Consider the following 20,203-nt stretch of genomic DNA (forward strand, 5'->3'; position numbering starts at 1 on the left):
CTGATTTGGTGGTCAAATGTTATTAATTATTATTGGTATTCAATTATTGATATGATTCTTATTATTATCAAAGTTGAAAAACTTTGTTTTTTTTCTGATCGATAATATTTTGGAAATTGCCATAGATTTTTTTCCCAAGCTTATTTGATGAATAGAAAGTTCAAAAGAACAGCATTTATTTGAAATAGAAATCTATTGTAACATTATAAATGTCTGTACTGTCACTTTTGATCAGGTTAATTTCATTCAAAAGTTAATTGGTAACACTTTACAATAAGGTTCATGAGTTAACATTAATTAACTACTTTAGTTAACATGAACTAAGAATGAATTAAGAATGAAATACTTCTGCAGCATTTATTAATCTTAGTTCATGTTAATTGCAACATTTACTAATGAATTATTCAAATTAAAAGTTGTACTTGTTAACATTAGTTATTGCACTGTGAACTAACATAAACTAACACTGAACAACTGTATTTTCATTAACTAACATTAGCAAAGATTAATAAATACTGTAATAAATGTACTGTTCATTGTTTGTTCATGTTAGTTAATACATGAACTAACACTAACTAATGGAACCTTTTTGTAAAGTGTTACCAGTTAATTCAATTTAATTATTTGCAGAAAGGCAACATTAATGTTGTATTGTGGCACCAGTATAACTTTCCTTAAGTTCTGAACATTTTACAAATTTTTAAACCATATTCAAACCAAAAATCTACAAACATAAACTTTAAATTTATTCTTTAAAATAAGGATGTTAATTAAAGTTTGTGTTTGTAAAGTGACAGCTTATATATTCCTAGAGTTTCCTGAATTTATACTTAACAATATAGCTATCATGCTATTCTGTTTAAGCATATGCACATCAGAGGTGCCAATTAACTGTGGAATTAACAATGAAGACACTTATGTCACACAATGTTCCCTACATCGAAGAACCTGATGTTCAGACTGGCCAAATATGGTGTGAATCTTCAGGAGTAGAATGAAGTGGCAAAATAATTCAGAACACTGTGTTTCTTTTTTACCGCTAACTAAAGTCAGGAATGCAAATTACATTGTGCATGGAAACACATTAAAAGGAAGCTTGCACACCATGACCTTCTGCTAGAAAGATGACAGAACGGACTCAGAAAACGTTCTCTGACATTGAAAGATATTTATCAACTTGCACAATACGGGAACCTGTGGAAACAGATCTCCTTTCATCTGTGAGATCTGCTGGCCATGATCCTGGCACGCTGACTCAGTGTCTCGGGTCTAATGGCTCTACTCTGATATTACAGGTAAAGAGTGGATTACTGAAACAGCTGCACAGGTGGTCACAGTCCGTTGTAATCCTACATCTGAAATGGTACAGCTGTTTTGTTCTAATTCAAGGCCAGTTTAAGGATGAATTACTACATTCAGGCTCAAAATAGTCATACAAAGTAGTCCATGACAAAATATGCAGACCAAATCTGCCTCTTTGGTTACTTAATGATCCTGTGTGGCCTGTGATCTCAGGTTAGAGATGAATTCAGATGAACATGCCATTCTGCTGATTTAATGCTCTTCAATAAAGCTTTTCTTGCACATAACTTGCAGAGAGACATAAACGAGATAGTTAAGTGTCTCTGAATCAACACTCCAACGCTTGTCTGGTCTCAGAGAGAGAGGTTGTTTTGGTTGAGTATGGAAAGGTATTCCTGTCTATTAGGGTTCTTCGGGACCATCTAAGACAGTGGGGCTTAATATACTCATCCTGAAAAATAATAAAATATTTATGTTTGGTACTCTGAATGATTTGCCACAGACTTCAGATATCTGAGATTTCGAGAAGCCTTATATACACTAAAATTATGAGACACACTCTTTGGTTACATTAAGATTTTTTTAAATTATTATTTAATGACATATCTTTTCTGAATATTTAAGAATGTATATATATATATATAGAGAGAGAGAGAGAGAGAGAGAGAGAGAGAAAGAGAGAGAGATCATCCAGTCAACAATATCTCTATGTATTTTTTCCCCCTAATTTTTTGCCAGCATTTAAAAAAAGATGAAACACTTCCCATTTGTACATATACTTTAATTCTCATAATATTTTTTTTTTCACAAAAATTTTATAAAATGATACCATAAATATATTAACATTTTAATTATGTCTCTCCCTCTCTCCATAGTTGGTTTATCTACTTCTGAATTCTCAGGTTATTTTTAGAGAAAAAAAATGCTTTATTTGTACACAAATATGCAGTTTATTCTGTCTGATATAAACCTCTTAAACCCTTCTGTAGCACTTCTACCGCCCACTTCACAGAAACTAAGTTTTTGTACAAGTTAGAGTTCAAACAATCTTACAAATAACCCCCATTTTGCAAAGAGGCAAAAAAAGTTTAGTAAAATGGTGGGTTGTGCAAGGTTGTTTTTAAATCTGGAGAACCTGATGAGTAATAACAGGAATGAAATGGCCTGTCCCTCCTACATTTATAGGGCAGTGAGTAGATATTTGCTCAGTCAGATGGATCATATCTTACTCACTTATCTCCTAGACTTGTGCATGCCATGACAGCTCAGACATCAGCTATAGACATCTGATGGTTATTGCTTACAAGAAAGCTTAAAAAGAATCCAGAAACTATGCATAAACTTTGAAAATGTGAAAGATGTTTCAAGTCATCTCTTTATTTATGATGTTTTACACCAAATGTAAGCAGCTGTCCCATAACTGGAATATTTTCTCCTTCACCATTGCAACCGGTCAACTCGAGTTCCACAAAAGCTCTTAACTTCAAGAAGTTTGTGTGCGTCATTGAGAGAAAGCATGGTTTCCATGACAGAGCTTTGGAAGCTATTTAGCCGAGTGATATCGCAGACGTTCAGACTGACAGTATCTCTCGAGACCATATTTGTGAGCACAATAGGCCTGCATGGCCACGGGGCAGAGAGAGTAAACACAAAGCAATGATGGCTGACGTATAACCTCTTGTATCATCAGTACATCTGTCCAGAGAGGTCTCTGAGGTGAGCTTTAACACTCTGACCCTCCAAACGATACACCCCTGTCTGACGTCTCCCAGGATCAGTCAGATTAAACTTCAGATGACTCCCTCTCTGCTTACAAATGAGACATTCATTACTGTGAAAAGCAAAAATGCACATTCACTTGAAGTAGTGTCTTCATTCCCATGATGTTTCACTGAAAAATCAACAACCACCAAGGTGGGCGTCAGGTTTAAGCAATAAAAGTAAATCTTTGGATAGTGCAAATAGACTGTTTTGGTTGGCTGATCCTCTTTTAATCATCCTAACTTGGCCGGTCAAAGATGCAAACCTTAAAGGGATAGTTCACCCAAAAATGAAAATACTGTCATCATTTACTCACTTGTTCCAAACCTGTGAGTTCTGTTCTTCTGTTGAACACAAAAGAAGATATTTTTAAAGAATGTTGGTAACCAAACAGTTGACGGGAGCCATTAACTTACACAGTATGGAAAAATATACTATGGACGTCAATGGCTACCGTCAACTGTTTGGTTACCAACATTCTTCAGAATATCTTCTTTTGTGCTCAATAGAAGATAGAAACTCATACAGGTTACTCATTTGCATTTTTGGATGAACTATCCCTTTAAGCAAAAAAAAAAAAAAACCTCCATATGGCTCACCTTAAAAATTACATTTTTTTTTACCTTCAGTATGGAAATATGTTCAAACATACACTTTTTACATACAGGTTTTTATATTGATATAAACAGATTTTTATGCTGGTTTCAAACATTTAAAATTAAATTAAAATCAATTAATTAAAAAATAATTTGTATGACTTATATCCCCCAAACCTTCATATTCTTGAACTATTTTAGGGTAAACAAGTGAACATGATAAAACTTTTCATTCAGACAAGTCAACTACAGATGTGGATTTGAAGTGAAATGATGACCTTATTTTTCATAAATGTCAGGCTGAGGCAAGTTGTCAGATGTGTTTTAAATTTTACACATTTTTATAACATTTATTATTTACAATATTAGTTTGCCAAACCAGTAGTTTCATATTTGTAATGTTATTATTTTTTATTTTGTGAATTGTTTCAGTGTTTTAGCTTTTTTTTAAAAAAGTCTCAAATGGTTAATGGCAACCTACCACATATAATAAGATAAAATTCCCCGCTAATTACACATTTTTATAAATTTAAGCTGCTTTAAAGTATAAGCAACTTTTACAGAAATCAACATTTGAAATAATTTTGGAGACCCAGGTGCTCAAATAACCACAGAACGGCCTCTAGAGGAGAGACACGTTACTGCTGCACTTTCTTCACGAGCATCCTATAAGATGGCACAGAGCACTCATTTTAAACTTACTTACTCGTTACAGAAAACACTTGTTCTAAAATAAAGTAGCACCTTGAACGTGAAAACGTTTTAGTCGTCCATTATGGATGGACTGAAATAAAACATGTACACAACGAACAGTAGGGTAGAGACTTCGGTGACAAGAAATAACTGGGATTATTGAATGACAAAACAAGAAGCAGTACGTGGATACAAAACTAATCAGGACCGTGGCAAATAAATAGGCACTAAACGGAAGCAGCTCTCACGAAAATCAAAAGTATGTTTATGGAATGTGTTCGTTGGAATGTGTGCGTTTCCCCCTCGTGTGTAACTTATGCAAACGCTCTGTGAGGTAACGCAAGCTCGTCCCTTTTTCCTTCTAGCCTCTGATTGGAGGAGACGGGCGCTCAGGAATGTCATGAAACTATTTAAATAGCACTTTGTTCTCTTTAGTAAAAGTTAGATTGGCCACTGGAACTACAGCAAAGAAACACCGAATGCTGTAGACCGCAGTTAAAGAGGAAAATCATTTCTTTATTTTGAAACGACCTTTGATTAACGCATTTTAGGAATTATATCACGTTTCCCTGGATTTGCTGCTGTTTTAAACTCGTGGAAGGTGCGTTTTTTATTTGTATTTATTTTTGTAATAATTGATTGACCTGTTAAGGTTAAGCTTTACTGAATTTTCAATAACTTACACATTTATTTATGACTTCTGATAGGTAAAAGAACAAGTAAAAAAATGAAGTCAGCTGCAATCTTTTTGCTACTGATGCTGTGGAAGTGCGAGGGCGCGCGAGTCGCAGGTGAGTGATGATACATCTGTAACTGATGGCGTTTAGCGGTTGTGAGGGAATGCTGGTGTGGTTTAAAGTATAACTAGCTGTTAAATATTATAGTAATAACTGACAGCCAGTTGGTAATTATCGCAAAATAAACTCCAACAAGGGTGAAGGGGTTTATGAATGGGTTTATTTTGCAATAATGACCGGCTTTCTATGCATTATCCTACTTATTAAACGGCTACCTAAATACATGTATTAAAATCAAAGAATAGTTTAAGTTTCGTTCATTTTATTATTAAGACAAGAGCACCTATGAAGAAAACAGTGTAGCTATGTATTGACCAAACAGAATCAAGTACAAAGAGAGCCGTATAATAAATAAACAAATATTCGTTCATATTAAGTACATTATAATGAGATTTCGTTAACTTCTTGACTCCTGGCAGAAAGTCGAGACGACAACAGTGTTTTCGATCTGTTTGAGCTCGTCCAAGTGCCGAGGAAGAACCACGGGGTGACTCTGGTGAAAGGCGACGACCCATACAGCCCCGCCTACAAGATCCTGAACCCCGACCTGATTCCCCCGGTTCCCGAGAGCGCCTTCAGGGACCTAATCGATTCCATTCACGCGGAGAGAGGATTTCTGCTCCTGGTCAATTTCAAGCAGTTCAAACACACGAGGGGAAGCCTTTTGACCGTGGAGAAGAAAGATGGCTCCGGACCCGTATTCGAAATCGTTTCCAACGGGAAAGCTAACACTCTGGACATTGTTTTTTCCACTGAAAACAAGCAACAGGTCGTGTCCATCGAGGAAGCGGATTTGGCGGTGGGACATTGGAAAAACATCACTCTTTTCGTGCAGGAGGACAGGGTTCAGTTCTATGTGGGATGTGAGGAGGTGAATACAGCGGAGCTCGATGCTTCTATCCAGACTATCCTCACTCAGGAGACCCCAGGTGTGGCGAGCCTGAGGATCGGCAAGGGCGCAGTGAAGGACAGGTTCATGGTGAGTGGACGTTTCGCTGTCTATGAATCCTGTTGCATGCCAAATACAGTAAGAAGCATTAATCACTTGTGGATTTTTTTAGGGGGTGCTGCAAAACGTGCGCTTTGTGTTCGGAACCACACTGGAAGCAATTCTGAGGAATAAAGGATGCCAAAACTGTGAGTGTAATGCACGTGTATGAATCCATAAGAAAAGTTGATGACAAAACAGCTTCTTGCATCTTGATTATGCCACACTGACTTTAATTTGGTGGTTAAATATGAATAACTAATTTAATAATATACATATATATTTTTTAAATTGTATTTAATTTTGTATTGTATTTTAAATAACATGAGAGCACTACTTCTGTGCCAGTGAATGAACAATAGCAATATAAGATAAAGACTTGAAGCTGCATTCACTGTCATCAGCCTTTTTTCATTATTTTTTCACTCAACTTTTCCATCAGCTTAATAATTTTTTATAATGAACTTTAAGCCATCTGAATGCCCTTTCCTCTTGCAGCAATTATGACTGATATCATCACCCTTGACAATCCCATAAATGGATCCAGACCTGCAATCAGGACTGATTACACTGGCCACAAAACAAAAGGTAATCCTTCCTTCTAAGTAATCCATACAAATAAAATACACGCACGTTGAGAATCCAAATGCAATTTTAACCATTGCAAACTGTATATTTCTCCTATGAAGATCTGCAGATGATTTGTGGCTTTTCATGCGAGGACCTGGCTGCCATGTTCAAGGAACTGAAAGGTCTTGGTGTGGTGGTGCAAGAGCTGTCCAATGAACTCCGCAAAGTGGTGAGCAAAAAGTTGTTGCACATAAATATACTGAACTTGTGTAGTGGACACATGCTGTAGATTAATACACTCCATCCACATAATCAAACCTCAATTTTTATTCTGTTTTCTAGACGGATGAGAAAAACATGCTCATGAGTCGCATGGACATTCATCATGGTGTCTGTCTGCACAATGGAATTGTGCACAAAAACAAGGAAGAATGGACAGTGGATGATTGCACAGAGTGCACTTGCCAGGTGAGAGCCCAATAACCTGCAGACATGTACTTGTTAGACTCTGAGGGCTGCTTGCTCTGTCATTAAGGCACTAATTTGTGTGTTAGCGAGACAGGAGCCATGTTATGTAGGCGCTGTGATACACAGTACTGGTCTTAGTCTTGTCCATTGTGGCAGACTTAAGCTGGGTGTATCCATTTCCCTGAACTACCTAACCTCTAATTAAAAGTGTGAAATTGAGGTAGCTAAAGAGAATACAGTCAAATAATTAAACCTTATAAACTATGATATTTATGGCATATACATGCCTTCAGCCTATTCTCTATGAAGTGCCACATTATATTAATACTGAGGAATACTTACATGCCTAATCACACAGACTTATATACGACCAGGGGCCGGTTGCATAAACGGTTTAGACTAGTCTTAAAAAGTTAGTCAACTAATTGTTTTTCTTCAAGACTGGTCATAGCTTTTTGAAATTCAGTTATGAAAAGGTAGATTGGTCTTATTTGTATTGGAAAAGTAAGACTGATTACCCTTTGGCAACTGCTAGTTGGTCAAACAAATTTTTTAAGACACAGTCTTAAGATGGTGGCTAAGTTTATGCAACTGGCCCCAGGTTATCCACTCTCAAGCTTAAGTTTAAGATGACTTGAATGAAAATTGTAACGTTGAATGTGGTGTTGCACTACAGCAAGAGGCTATGCTTTTTCATTCAAATGCACCAGTCGTGGTATATCCTTTAACAAATGATTAATGAGAGTCATTGTGTTAACCGCAGAACTCTGCAACAGTGTGCCGCAAGATTTCATGTCCCCTAATCCCATGTGCAAATGCCACAGTGCCTGATGGGGAGTGCTGCCCTCGATGTGGAACCCGTAAGTGCAACTGAACTACTGTATAACAAAGTTTAGACACTTAGAGTCATTGTAATAATTTTTTTGAATATACGTATATATTTATATATTTTTTTTTTTTTTTGAATATACGTATATATATATATATATACACACTACCAAACAAACATTTTGGTTAGTAAAATTAATTTTTAATTAATAATTTTACTCAGCAAAAACATTAAATTGATCAAAATTGACAGAAACATTTATAATGTTACAAAAGATTTCTATTTCAAATAAATATGGTGCTTTGTATTTATCAAAGAATTTAGAAAATCATCAACATTTAATTCAACATTGATAGCACCAAATCAGCATATTAGAATGATTTCTGAAAGATCATGTGACTCTGAAGACTGGAGTAATGGATGCTGAAAATGCAGCTTTGCCATCACAGAAATGAATTACATAAAAAAATAAAAAAAAAATAGAAAACACATTTTTTTTAACTGTAACAATATTTTACAATATTACTCTTTTTACTATATTTTTGGTAAAAAAAAAAAATGCAGCCTTGGTAAGCTTAAGAGACACACCCACCGATTAAAAGTAAATGTACACGCGAACAAAAAAAACAAAACACTTTTGTGTCAACTTGAATGTGCTATATTGTTAACCAGGCAACATTTTGACTTTTAAAAGCTTTTAAATTGAAAGCGCTGTTGCTACCCAAACATCCACAGTCATTCCTGCATCATACAATAGACTTCAACTGAAGTTTAACTAATGAAAGGAACACTAGAGCTTTGTGCATCACTGAATCACTAAATGGCCATAATTGTCTAAATTAGTTAAAGAGAGGTGGGAAATTGGTGCTGTTTGGCAGAGTCTCAAAAAAGAAACAGCAGGCTCCTCACATCTTGAGGGCTCGTCATGCATAGCAAGGATTTAAATTAATATCAGCCTTATGTGTTTGAACTTATGGCATAATCAAGGGTGTTTTCAAATACCATTTCCACATTTGGAGAGAGGTATCCCTGTGCATTAAATACACTGACATTTCCCCAGCATTCCAGCTTCTTGGTTCATGCCAGGGTTCCCTGGAGTGTTCTGTCTCAAGCTGCCCAGGCTAAATTGAGTCCATTAAGGCCCAGTATTAAAAGCCTTTCTCTATTTTGCTGCTTTAGAAAGAAGGAATAGCTCTGCTATTGTCTCATTTTGCTCTCTCGACAGCGAGCGACTCCGCTGAGGATGGCTGGTCCCCCTGGTCTGAATGGACCCATTGTTCTGTGTCCTGTGGAAGGGGCATTCAGCAGCGTGGCCGCTCCTGCGACCGCATCAATAACAACTGCGAGGGCACGTCAGTGCAGACGAGAGACTGCTATCTTCAGGAGTGTGACAAGCGCTGTGAGTGGTGCCCAGTGGCCAAAAGTGTCTATGGTTTTTCCTCACAGTAGAGGAGAAAAGTAACCCACGTCTATCATTTTCAGTTAAGCAAGATGGCAGCTGGAGTCACTGGTCACCCTGGTCTTCCTGCTCAGTGACCTGTGGTGCTGGCGTTATCACACGCATCCGTCTCTGCAACTCCCCAACACCTCAGATGGAAGGCAAAGATTGCCAGGGTGAAGGTCGGCAAACTGAGAGGTGTGAGAAATCACCATGTCCGAGTAAGTGAACACCCTATACAGTGTACACCCTATACAGTAGGGCCGTGTATCACCAGCAAAGTCACGATACGATATGTATCATGATACAGAGGCCACGATACGATACGTATCACGATACATGACTGCACTGAATTTCACCTCAGCAGAATTTAGAAAAACAGCTGTTTATTAAACACTGCATACTATAGAGCCATTTCTAACTATTGGCAGAGCAGGCAGTTGACCTCTGCATTATGAAGGGCCTCCATAACTGTACCACAGTATAATACAGGTAATGGCATATGCTTCATGTTTACATTGGGCACTCCCCACCAGGTACAATATTCTGATTGTTTGCATCTTGTTTTTAAGCCCATAAATAATAATGTACTCGTTCTAATAAATTTATATTGTAATGTACTCATTCTAATATATTTAAAAAATCATTTACATTGCTGGTAGGTTATCATTGCACAAATTAACACATTCTCTACAACAAGAAAAAAAAAGAAGAGTTCTAAACTAACGTGCTGTCTTCCCTGTACGCACACACGCTCAAGGCTGATTTATACTCGACGCGTCCGCAAGTTCGCTTTGAGTGTGTGCGTGGCGTCGTTTCGCGTGGCGGTGTGCACGACATTTTTTGCAACTTTCCGCGCAGCTCCACTTCCGAAGATGCATGAGTTCAAAGCGACTCTAGCCGAACATGCATGTCTGTGCCGGTATTTGTGTGAAACAGAAGCAGTTTGATGTTAAGTGCAGTCACACACACAGATCACGTTGCGGGCGCACTCAGACATTCAGGAACAAACTTTTTAGCGCTGCCCCGCAGTTTTATCAACTAAATAGCTTAATCGCTCAAGAGCTACATTTATCTTTTTCAACAAGGAGCTGGTAGCATCATTGTTTCTAAAGGGATTAAAGCCACTTCACTGTTAATAGAGAAACGCGGCAAACGGTGGTAATTCATACATACACCGCCTCTGTCTCTCTCTCTCTCTGTGTCGTAAATGAACAGTTGATATTCTCTGTGACGATACATCATCGTATCGATATTTTGAACACAGCACTACTATACAGTGTGTCCATTTTTGTTTGTTTCTTAAAAAGTGCAGTTGTCCAATTTTTGTGTATTTTTTCATAGTCAATGGTGGCTGGGGACCATGGTCACCCTGGGATACTTGCTCTGCCACCTGTGGCGGTGGCGTCCAAAACCGTAAACGTCTTTGCAATAATCCAGTACCTGTGTATGGCGGCAAAGACTGTGTGGGAGATGCAAAGGCCAAGCAGCTTTGCAACAAGCAAGCCTGTCCAATTGGTGAGTTACAGTGTCACTCAACCCATTAGATGACACTAGTCTGTGTTTCAGAGGGAAATCATTCACTTATTTTCATTTTTTTTACAGATGGATGCCTTTCAAATCCATGCTTTGGAGGAGCCCAGTGTACAAGCTTCCCAGATGGCTCTTGGAAATGTGGAAAATGCCCTACAGGATACACTGGCAATGGAATCAACTGCAAGGATATCAATGAGGTGCAGTACCCTGCTTTTTAGGGATGAACAAATATTAAAATCCTGGCTGATACTGAATTATTATTTTAGTAATGAAATGCAGTGGGCAGCAAAAATCTCATTCAGATTGCCCTTTTCTCTCTGTTACAGTGTAAGGAGGTCCCTAATGCCTGCTTTGAATTTAATGGAGTCCATAGGTGTGAGAACACAGTGCCAGGCTACAACTGCCTGCCATGTCCCACTCGCTACACAGGCCCACAGCCGTTTGGTCGAGGTGTGGAGGACGCTGCTTCCAAGAAACAGGTAAATGAGAGAACACCAAAAGATTACGGATTATCAACATTGCACCTGCTCATGAACTAATGTGCGCTGACTGATTTATCTTTTGCCGCAGGTGTGCACACCTCGTAATCCCTGCCTCGATGGAAGCCACGACTGCAATAAGAACGCTCGCTGCAACTACCTGGGCCATTTCTCAGACCCCATGTACCGCTGTGAGTGCAAACCTGGCTTTGCTGGAAATGGACTCATCTGTGGAGAGGACACTGATCTTGATGGCTGGCCAAATGCTGATCTTGTGTGTGTCGAGAATGCAACCTATCACTGCAAGAAGGTTGGCATATATTGGCTTTATTTGTTATTTGTTATATATTTGTTATACAAATAACATCATTGTGGCTAGTGTTTATATTCATATACTACTACTCTTTTTTTAAGGACAACTGCCCCAATCTTCCCAATTCTGGGCAAGAGGACTATGACAAGGATGGAATTGGTGATGCTTGTGATAATGATGATGACGACGATGGCATTCCTGATGACAGGGTAAAATATCCATATCTAATGTCTATACAGTATATTCCATAGGCGCTCATTCCAGTCAAGTGCCTTTTTGTACTTTTTGCTCCGTGCGTGAATGAAGAAAGTAAATCCACCCAGATTTTACATAGCTTACAGTCTGTGGTGTGGAAAAAAAGTGCTGTGTAAAGTAAACTCAGTTTCTCTTGGAAACAAACCTCAAAGAAGTACCTTTCTGAAAGACCTGCAGTGTATCTTGCTAATCCAATATTATCCTTGGTCCAATTCCTAAAATAAGGCTAGCTTTTATCATTGCACTCCTCGAAATAGACCTACACAGCCGCAGCCAAATTACAAGCCTAACATCTAGTAATAACCTTCATGTGAGAAGGCCCTATGGAGAATTGCACGACTGTTATTTGCCATATGTTTCTATATCTGAACTGCGGTGTCTTTTAAAATAGGACAACTGCCCACTCATCTTCAACCCAAGACAGTATGACTATGATCGCGATGACGTGGGAGACCGCTGCGATAACTGTCCATACAACAGCAACCCAGACCAGACTGACACTGACAACAATGGTGAAGGTGACGCCTGTGCTGTGGACATTGATGGAGATGGTACGAAACTGTGTTCTATTTGTTTATCCATACATAGACATTCCTTGATAAACCTGCCAAGAATACATCCGTATTTCACTCCATAATCAAAAGAAATAAGATGCATTTTATTTTGTACAAAGAAAACAAAGCCTTTTTTTGGCATTGTCACATTTTTAGGACTTTCGCATATTTTACACGACCAATTCTCAGTACTGTAATACTATTAATACTCTCAATATTTTTAATTTGTAATAATTTGCACAGCTTTTTTAATTTATTTAAAACTATTAATGCATAAATTAAATAAAAAGTACAAAAAAAATCCTAGCATTCCAATAATATACAATTTTCTTCACATAACAGTAATGAGAAAATTATACATGTCTTCTTTGGTATTATGGTAAAGAGAATATGAGAACAAAAATCTTTTTGTATAAAAATATTAAATACAAATATTAATATTAAACTAATAACAGCAAAATATAATAATTTCTTTCTCTTTTTCTTTTTCATTCTTTTGTTCGTTCTCTCTTTCGGTTGTGAAGTAAGTTATGACCTGGATATTTTCTTGACGGGTTTCGTGAGAATCACCCTGACACTTTCCAGTGTGTTTTCAATCAATCTTCACCATTATGTCATTCTTTTTGACAGGTATTTTGAATGAGAACGACAACTGCCCATATCTGTACAACGTCGACCAGAAAGACACCGATCTCGATGGAGTTGGTGACCAGTGTGACAACTGCCCTCTGGAACACAATTCAGACCAGGTATGTATATGTGAGATCTAAACGAGTGAGTGAATACCGCAGGTGCTTTCAAACCATTATATAATCCACAGAGATCTATGAGCTGTTCAGTTCAGCTTCAGAGCCATTGTTAAAAAAATACCCAGAGGGTAGTCACAGTCTTTACTAAGCTATGTATGGGAGGAGAAAATCCTCTTCTCCTTGAATCCAAAGCCACACAATAAAGCACTAGGAGGCTTTTCAGGGACACTCACTAGTGTTCAATTAACCCAAAGGATATGCAGAGGTAAAGAATGGTTATTAGTAAGGAGCGAGAGATTTGCCGGTGGGTTTATACATGCCCTGTCGGCATTCAATCCCTGCGGATCACACCTGTGCCATGGTTAACTGAAGAGAAGGAATGCACCCCTCCTTTCCTCATTAGACACTGAAATGTGACTATGGTAGTGCCAGGCTTCAGCAACATGAGATTGCTTTCTGAAAAAGCCTACACAGATGGGCCAACTAGGACAGAAGTTTGTGCCTTTTAGAAAAAGACCCATTCTGGTGGGAATAATTTAATTAAGAAAGCCATAGAACTTTACTTTAAAGAGAATCTGAGACATCTGCATTTACTGATTCTACACTTTCACTCCAACAGCTCGACTCCGATTCTGACCGTGTCGGAGACAAATGTGACAGCAACCAGGATATCGATGAGGACGGTCACCAAAACAACCTGGACAACTGCCCATACATTCCTAATGCTAACCAGGCTGATCACGACAAGGATGGTAAAGGAGATGCCTGCGACTATGATGATGATAATGATGGCATCCCTGATGACAAAGACAACTGCAGATTGGTTCCCAATCCAGATCAACTGGATTCTGATGGTCAGTCTTACAACTGAATATGCATAGCTATTGCACTCATTAATGCTAAGATTTATACTTACTGGTTTAACTTCTCGATTTGTAGGCGATGGACGTGGTGATGCCTGCAAAGATGACTTTGACCAAGACAATGTCCTAGATATCTATGATGTCTGTCCAGAGAACTTTGACATCAGTGAAACCGACTTCCGCAAATTCCAGATGGTTCCTCTTGATCCCAAGGGCACTTCTCAGATCGACCCCAACTGGGTGGTTCGTCACCAAGGAAAAGAATTGGTTCAGACAGTCAACTGCGACCCCGGCATTGCTGTTGGTAAGTTCAGTCTTTAAAAAAAAAACAGAATTAAATTTCACATAAGCAAGAATAAATATAATACCTTGCACATGTAAAAATAATAGGCGGTGTTTAAAATAGCAATTAATATCATAAATTAAGTAGAAAATCCTGCAAAGTACCTTAGCTTGCAGAAACAGACAATATTTAATACAACTTTTTGTTCATTAGTCATGAACAAAAAATAAAACAAAAATACAAATTAATATAACTACGAAAAACTGAAACATTATCATTGACATTTGACATTTTCTAATTATAATCAAATTAAAATGCAAATGGCCACAAATCAAAAACAAAACATGTATAGCCAGTAAATTTAAAATATGTATAAATTCAGACTTTTTTTCCAAATTTCTTTAAAGGTTTTGATGAGTTTAATTCAGTCGACTTCAGTGGAACATTCTTCATCAACACGGATAGGGATGATGACTACGCCGGCTTCGTTTTCGGATACCAGTCCAGCTCTCGCTTCTACGTGGTCATGTGGAAGCAGATCACACAAACCTACTGGTCCAGCACACCTACCAAGGCACAGGGTTACTCAGGGCTGTCAATCAAAGTGGTTAACTCCACCACAGGGCCAGGCGAGCATCTGAGGAACGCCCTCTGGCACACTGGAGACACTCCGGGACAGGTACGTTTCAACAAGGTCACTTTGATGAAATCAGGTTTGAAAAACCCTTCATATGAAGGCCAACATTTGTGTACATGATCTATTTTAGGTGCGCACACTGTGGCACGACCCAAAGAATGTGGGATGGAAGGACTTCACTGCTTACAGATGGCACTTGACTCATAGACCAAGAACTGGGCACATAAGGTATTACTAAAAAGATAATGGAAGTTAATTCTGGAGAAAAAAAAAAGTTATTTATATGTATTTTAATAATTATTTATATATATATATTTCAGAGTGGTCATGTATGAAGGCAAAAAGATCATGGCAGATTCTGGAAGAATTTATGACAAAACATACACAGGTGGAAGACTGGGTCTCTTTGTCTTCTCACAAGAGATGGTGTACTTCTCAGACCTCAAATATGAATGCAGAGGTGAGCGTCAACACATCCCATAGAGATCCAAATAAAAGTGTGCTTGCTTTTATTCACATTCATTATTAACACTTCCTGTCTTTCTGTTCCTTTTCAGATGTGTAATTGCACAGGCAGGAAGTTGATCAAAGAATGCACCTTTCCGTATAACTATGTATTCCAGGCAAAGTCCAGGGACCGATTTGATGCTACTTTTTCTGCTGCCGCTCACACACTGGTGGAGTGAGAAAGCAGGTAGTCAATTTCAAAGTAACTGTCACTGGTTGGGATAGAAACCAAGTGGCTTCCGATGCAGAATCTGGACTCCTCCACAATTAGCAGGCAGAGCAGAAGAAAGTCTCCCTCGCTTTGCTTAATTGGGAAGACTGAGATCTCTCTCTGAAAAACCTCATTCGGCTCTGTGTGGGAAGAGCTCCCAACAGACAGCTATGCACTTCAAAACCTTTACTCTCTCTCTCTCTCTAATGTGTTTTCATGCTCTCTTCCTGAACAGGTGTCCAAATTAGGGCTACCTTAGAGAGAGCACAACCATTTAAAAAAGATTACTATTATAATATTCAGTATTTTATCAAAACTTTAAACCATTTTCTTGACAACAAAAAAAGAGTTGTGAATGTTTAATGTATTGAAGCAACAACAAATGGTTTAAAAACATTGTATAAGTAAAAGAATACTGTTTTTGTTTTTGCTGACAGTCTAAGCAGGTGATTTTACAAGGACAAATCTGTCACTTATTGATTTTTATCTAAATTTATGTTTATCTATCTAAAGTTTTGCTTAGCAGTCACATCTTAATTATCATGAACATCCATTAAGGTCTGGCGGGAGATAATTTATGGTTTAGTGGGCATAGTTTTCTCAGGGCTAGATGGTTAAACAATTTTAACATATTCATTAGAAATGGCATAATGAAAGGTTGTACGAAGAGGAATTGGACAGACCAAGGTTTAAAGACTCACCACATATGGATACTAGATTACCAAGTACTCTAGTGTGAGGTTTTATTTGAGATGCTAATTTCTAAGTTGAGTTTAAGTCTTTTAGACTTTTTCTATATATATTTATGTAGCACTTATAAAACGCTTTAAGTGCTGTGATTTTGCTTCAAGAAGCACAAGCGAGGGTATTTCTAAAGATTGCCCTCACTAAAAACAACTATTTCAACATTTAAAAGAAAAATACACTCTCATAACCAAGGTTCTGTCTAAAACTACTCATCCAGACCTTTCCAGTCAAGAACCAATCATCCATCACTTCCAAAGGAGATGATCTTCTGACCTGTTTGCCTTTTCTGTAGAGAGAGAGATAAAGGAAAACTTTAATGTACAAATATTACCTCATTGCTGTTTTGTAATTTGATCAAGCAAAAGCTTAAAAGTACTTTTTCCTTTGCTTCAAGAAAACAGATTGGTTGCCTTATTGCTACTGTAGCACAAGTTGTAAATAGTATATAGAACAAACAGCCAGCCCCACATCCCAATGGAAAATAGAGGAACACATTTGCCAGTGCTTCAGATGTCCAGTACTTTTTTTTTAAGTTGATAAATTATTGCTTTATTTGTTGTCGCTGTTTGTAAGACTGTTTCATATGTGTGTGTAGATAAATGCTATTTAAATAATTTATCATGGAGTGCCACCCGAGAAAGAGGCATTTCCGTCTGTATAAACGGTTTGCACACTGACGTGAGGATGTTCTGTTCTTCATTGTTTGTGTCTTTGTGTTGTTATTTTTGTACAATTAGTGATGCTTGACTGTAAACGTGTACTTAGTTAAACAATACAGAATGCTATTTTTATGTATAAGTATGGTACATACTTCAGAATAATAAACAGATGATAGATGTAAAACATGTTTATTGCCTTTGACTGCTTTTTATTACTGCATGTTTGTGTCTCGTGAGATTTTTTTGTTGTGCAACAGCGAGTCTAAAAATGTCTGTGCATGGCACGAAAGGTCAAAGTAATTATAAAACTAAAGTTCATAAAGGGCATCTTGGGCCCAAACATGTGCTTGAAAGCAAACTGCTTCATAGTGTAAATGCCTTAAAAAGACACTCATGATATTCTAGACCAAGGTCAATGTCAGTTCCAAGTTAAAGGCTGAGACAAGTCCACCTTCTTCTTCTAAAGACAGGCATGCACGTCTTCAGTAGAAGTGTGGAATGCTGCAGCAGCGCCTCTCTTCAGGGTTATTCTTCTAATTCCTCACTCGCCTGCGGGGAAAGCGTGAACCTCCCTGACCCACAGTGTGGCATTCTGGATTTACTCAACCCAGATCTGGGTGATTTAGTGCTCGGTCTGACAGGTGTGGGTCTGTAAACACATTCATATCATGTTGGCCAGGGATCAGAGAAGACATCAGGGTTACTGTGGAGATCCAGAGACAATCTGGGCACAAGACTGCAAAGTTGGCCTTTGTATTAGTTGTCTAAAATTCCAACAGACAAAAACAGTAAGAAGTACCTCAACATGATGTATGTCATGGAGCTGACCTGCTAACAGAAGGTCTACTTGCTTAAGTCTTTTTGGTTGTGTTCCATAACTTTCATGGTGTTCATGGTGGTCAGACCTCCCATTCATATTTACAGCTTAAATATATACGCGCAATAAAAATTACATTGTTGCTATATGAATAGAAGCTGTAAATTCAAAATATCTGAGGTACTGTCTGGTTATATATAAATCTTGAGGTTGTTTTTCGAGGCAGTAAAAACAATAATACTGCTCTGTTTCAACAGGCTGAGGTTTTAGTTCCTGCTTTTAAATTGTTTTTAAATTTAGCGAGTGCGCTATTTTTTATAAAACAATTGCGACTTGGGGAGTAATTTAGCTGTGCGAATAGAATGGTTTGACACCAAAATTATTAATTTTGTTTTATGTGTTGCCATGGCATATATATTCCCAGATTATATTTTAAAATGTATTTTATTCCGCTAATGGCAAAGCTGAATTTTAGCAGACATTTCTCCAATCTCAGTCACATGATCCTTTAGAAACCATTCCAATACACAGTATGATTTGATGCTTAAGAAACACTTATTATCGATGTTGAAAACTTTGTTTTTTAGGATTCTCTAATGAATAGAAAGTTCAAACACAGCATTTATTTGAACTAGAAATATTTTGTTACATTATAAATGTCTTTAATGTCAAAAAATATATGAAAACATATAAACATAATAATGATAATGAATGATTCATTAGTAAATGATTGCAAAGGAGAATTAGCTTTGACGTACTATGTGACACCTAATCTGAAGGTGACAGAAAGCTACAGCTATTGTGGCTTTATTGTGGTAATTTTGACTAGTTAGTTGCTGTCTTACATTCTTACATCTGTAATGTCAGTCTTTGTTTTGCATTTGAACAGTATGAAACCACTGTGTATACAGACTACCCTTATGTTTATTTAGAGCGCACAATAGCATAAAATGTTGTTTTCAATAAAGAATCAAGGTGAATCCCCACTGCAAACTGTCTGTGGCAAAAAGGAAGCCATAGACTAATAATTTACTTTTCATTAAGGCACTGGCACGAGATGAGAGGCTATGCGGGAAGTTAAAAGGAAGTTGCTCTAGCTTTTAATTTCCTCCAGTGAGCTCCTGCTAACTCATGGTTAAAAGGGATCCTGTAATTCATGCAGCTCCCACCACTGTACTGTAACAGACAGCAACAAACAGATCAAATCACCAGGCAAACCTGCTATACATGTGGAAATAAAGCGGTATGATGAATGATGACTTCAGATTATTTTTAAAAGTGAAAGTTGTAGGGAAAAGTATATGAACCATTGGATTTACATTGAATGTATGTATAAACTGGTCATAAAATTTGATCTAATCTTCAAGTCATAAAGACAAATACAGTCTGTTAAACAACTAATATACACACAATGACTCATTTCCATGTCTTTATTGAAAAAAATTATATATCATTTTAATGGCTGATAACCCATAAATGGCCAATTAAAAAAAAAATAAAAATAATCAACATTTTAAATTAAAACTAAAACACTAAAGACTAAAATCAATTGTTTTACATACTAATGTGATACCGATACATCACACATCCTAGTCAGTTTTAGTATTAGTCATTTTAGTACTTCAATTTAGACATTTCTTTTGGTTGCATAGTCACCATTTCTATTTTTTGTTTAGTTTTCATCTAATATTTATATTTTATTTGATTTCATCTTCATTTATATTCTAGAAAATGATTTTAATAGTTTCAGTTTTAGCAAACGATAATACTGGTTCAGATGTTTTCTTACAACTGTATATGAAATGTGGCTTCCATTCCACAGAAATCAGATATTACCACCAATCATATCTGTATACAACAGTAATTTGAATACCTAGTTTAGATCCAGGGTTCTCTCATATTTTGCCACATATGCTTTGACTTTGACAACCAGAGCATCTAAAAAAATATATATGACATAAAAATAATCAACATTTTAAATTAAAACTAAAACACTAAAGACTAAAATCAATTGTTTTACATACTAATGTGATACCGATACATCACACATCCTAGTCAGTTTTAGTATTAGTCATTTTAGTACTTCAATTTAGACATTTCTTTTGGTTGCATAGTCACCATTTCTATGTTTTGTTTAGTTTTCATCTAATA

General features: G+C 37.2%; 1 protein-coding gene and 1 long non-coding RNA gene across 2 annotated transcripts; one reads left to right on the plus strand and one right to left on the minus strand.

Annotated features, from left to right (window-relative positions):
* Nucleotides 1–4,803: 4,803 nt before the first annotated feature.
* Nucleotides 4,804–17,627, plus strand: thbs1b (thrombospondin 1b). The gene is made up of 23 exons (XM_016294364.1): nt 4,804–4,953; nt 5,060–5,143; nt 5,569–6,128; nt 6,211–6,286; nt 6,636–6,725; nt 6,827–6,936; nt 7,050–7,175; nt 7,939–8,035; nt 9,230–9,403; nt 9,487–9,663; nt 10,787–10,960; nt 11,048–11,175; nt 11,305–11,457; nt 11,549–11,767; nt 11,872–11,979; nt 12,417–12,576; nt 13,210–13,328; nt 13,948–14,182; nt 14,268–14,495; nt 14,882–15,153; nt 15,242–15,339; nt 15,432–15,571; nt 15,669–17,627. The coding sequence occupies exons 2-23, from the start codon at nt 5,080–5,082 to the stop codon at nt 15,674–15,676; spliced, it is 3,516 nt and encodes a 1,171-aa protein (XP_016149850.1). The 5' UTR covers nt 4,804–4,953; nt 5,060–5,079; the 3' UTR covers nt 15,677–17,627.
* LOC107601993 (uncharacterized) lies at nt 16,624–18,036 on the minus strand. Its single transcript, XR_001610990.1, has 2 exons — nt 16,850–18,036; nt 16,624–16,784 (listed from the first exon to the last, which is right to left on the minus strand). It is a non-coding gene; the product is annotated as an uncharacterized lncRNA (long non-coding RNA).
* Between the last annotated feature and the right edge of the window lie 2,167 nt (nt 18,037–20,203).

Source organism: Sinocyclocheilus grahami, unplaced genomic scaffold, assembly GCF_001515645.1.
Source record: "Sinocyclocheilus grahami isolate Dianchi unplaced genomic scaffold, SAMN03320097.WGS_v1.1 scaffold15.1, whole genome shotgun sequence".
Taxonomy (NCBI): Eukaryota; Metazoa; Chordata; class Actinopteri; order Cypriniformes; family Cyprinidae; genus Sinocyclocheilus; species Sinocyclocheilus grahami.

Bases quoted from the DNA above. Each gene is read 5' to 3' on its own strand.
- thbs1b (XM_016294364.1), top strand. From the start codon at position 5,080: ATGAAGTCAGCTGCAATCTTTTTGCTACTGATGCTGTGGAAGTGCGAG. The intron at 9,404-9,486 runs GTGAGTGGTGCC...TATCATTTTCAG, and splicing joins TCAGGAGTGTGACAAGCGCT to TTAAGCAAGATGGCAGCTGG. The intron at 11,458-11,548 runs GTAAATGAGAGA...CTTTTGCCGCAG, and splicing joins ACGCTGCTTCCAAGAAACAG to GTGTGCACACCTCGTAATCC.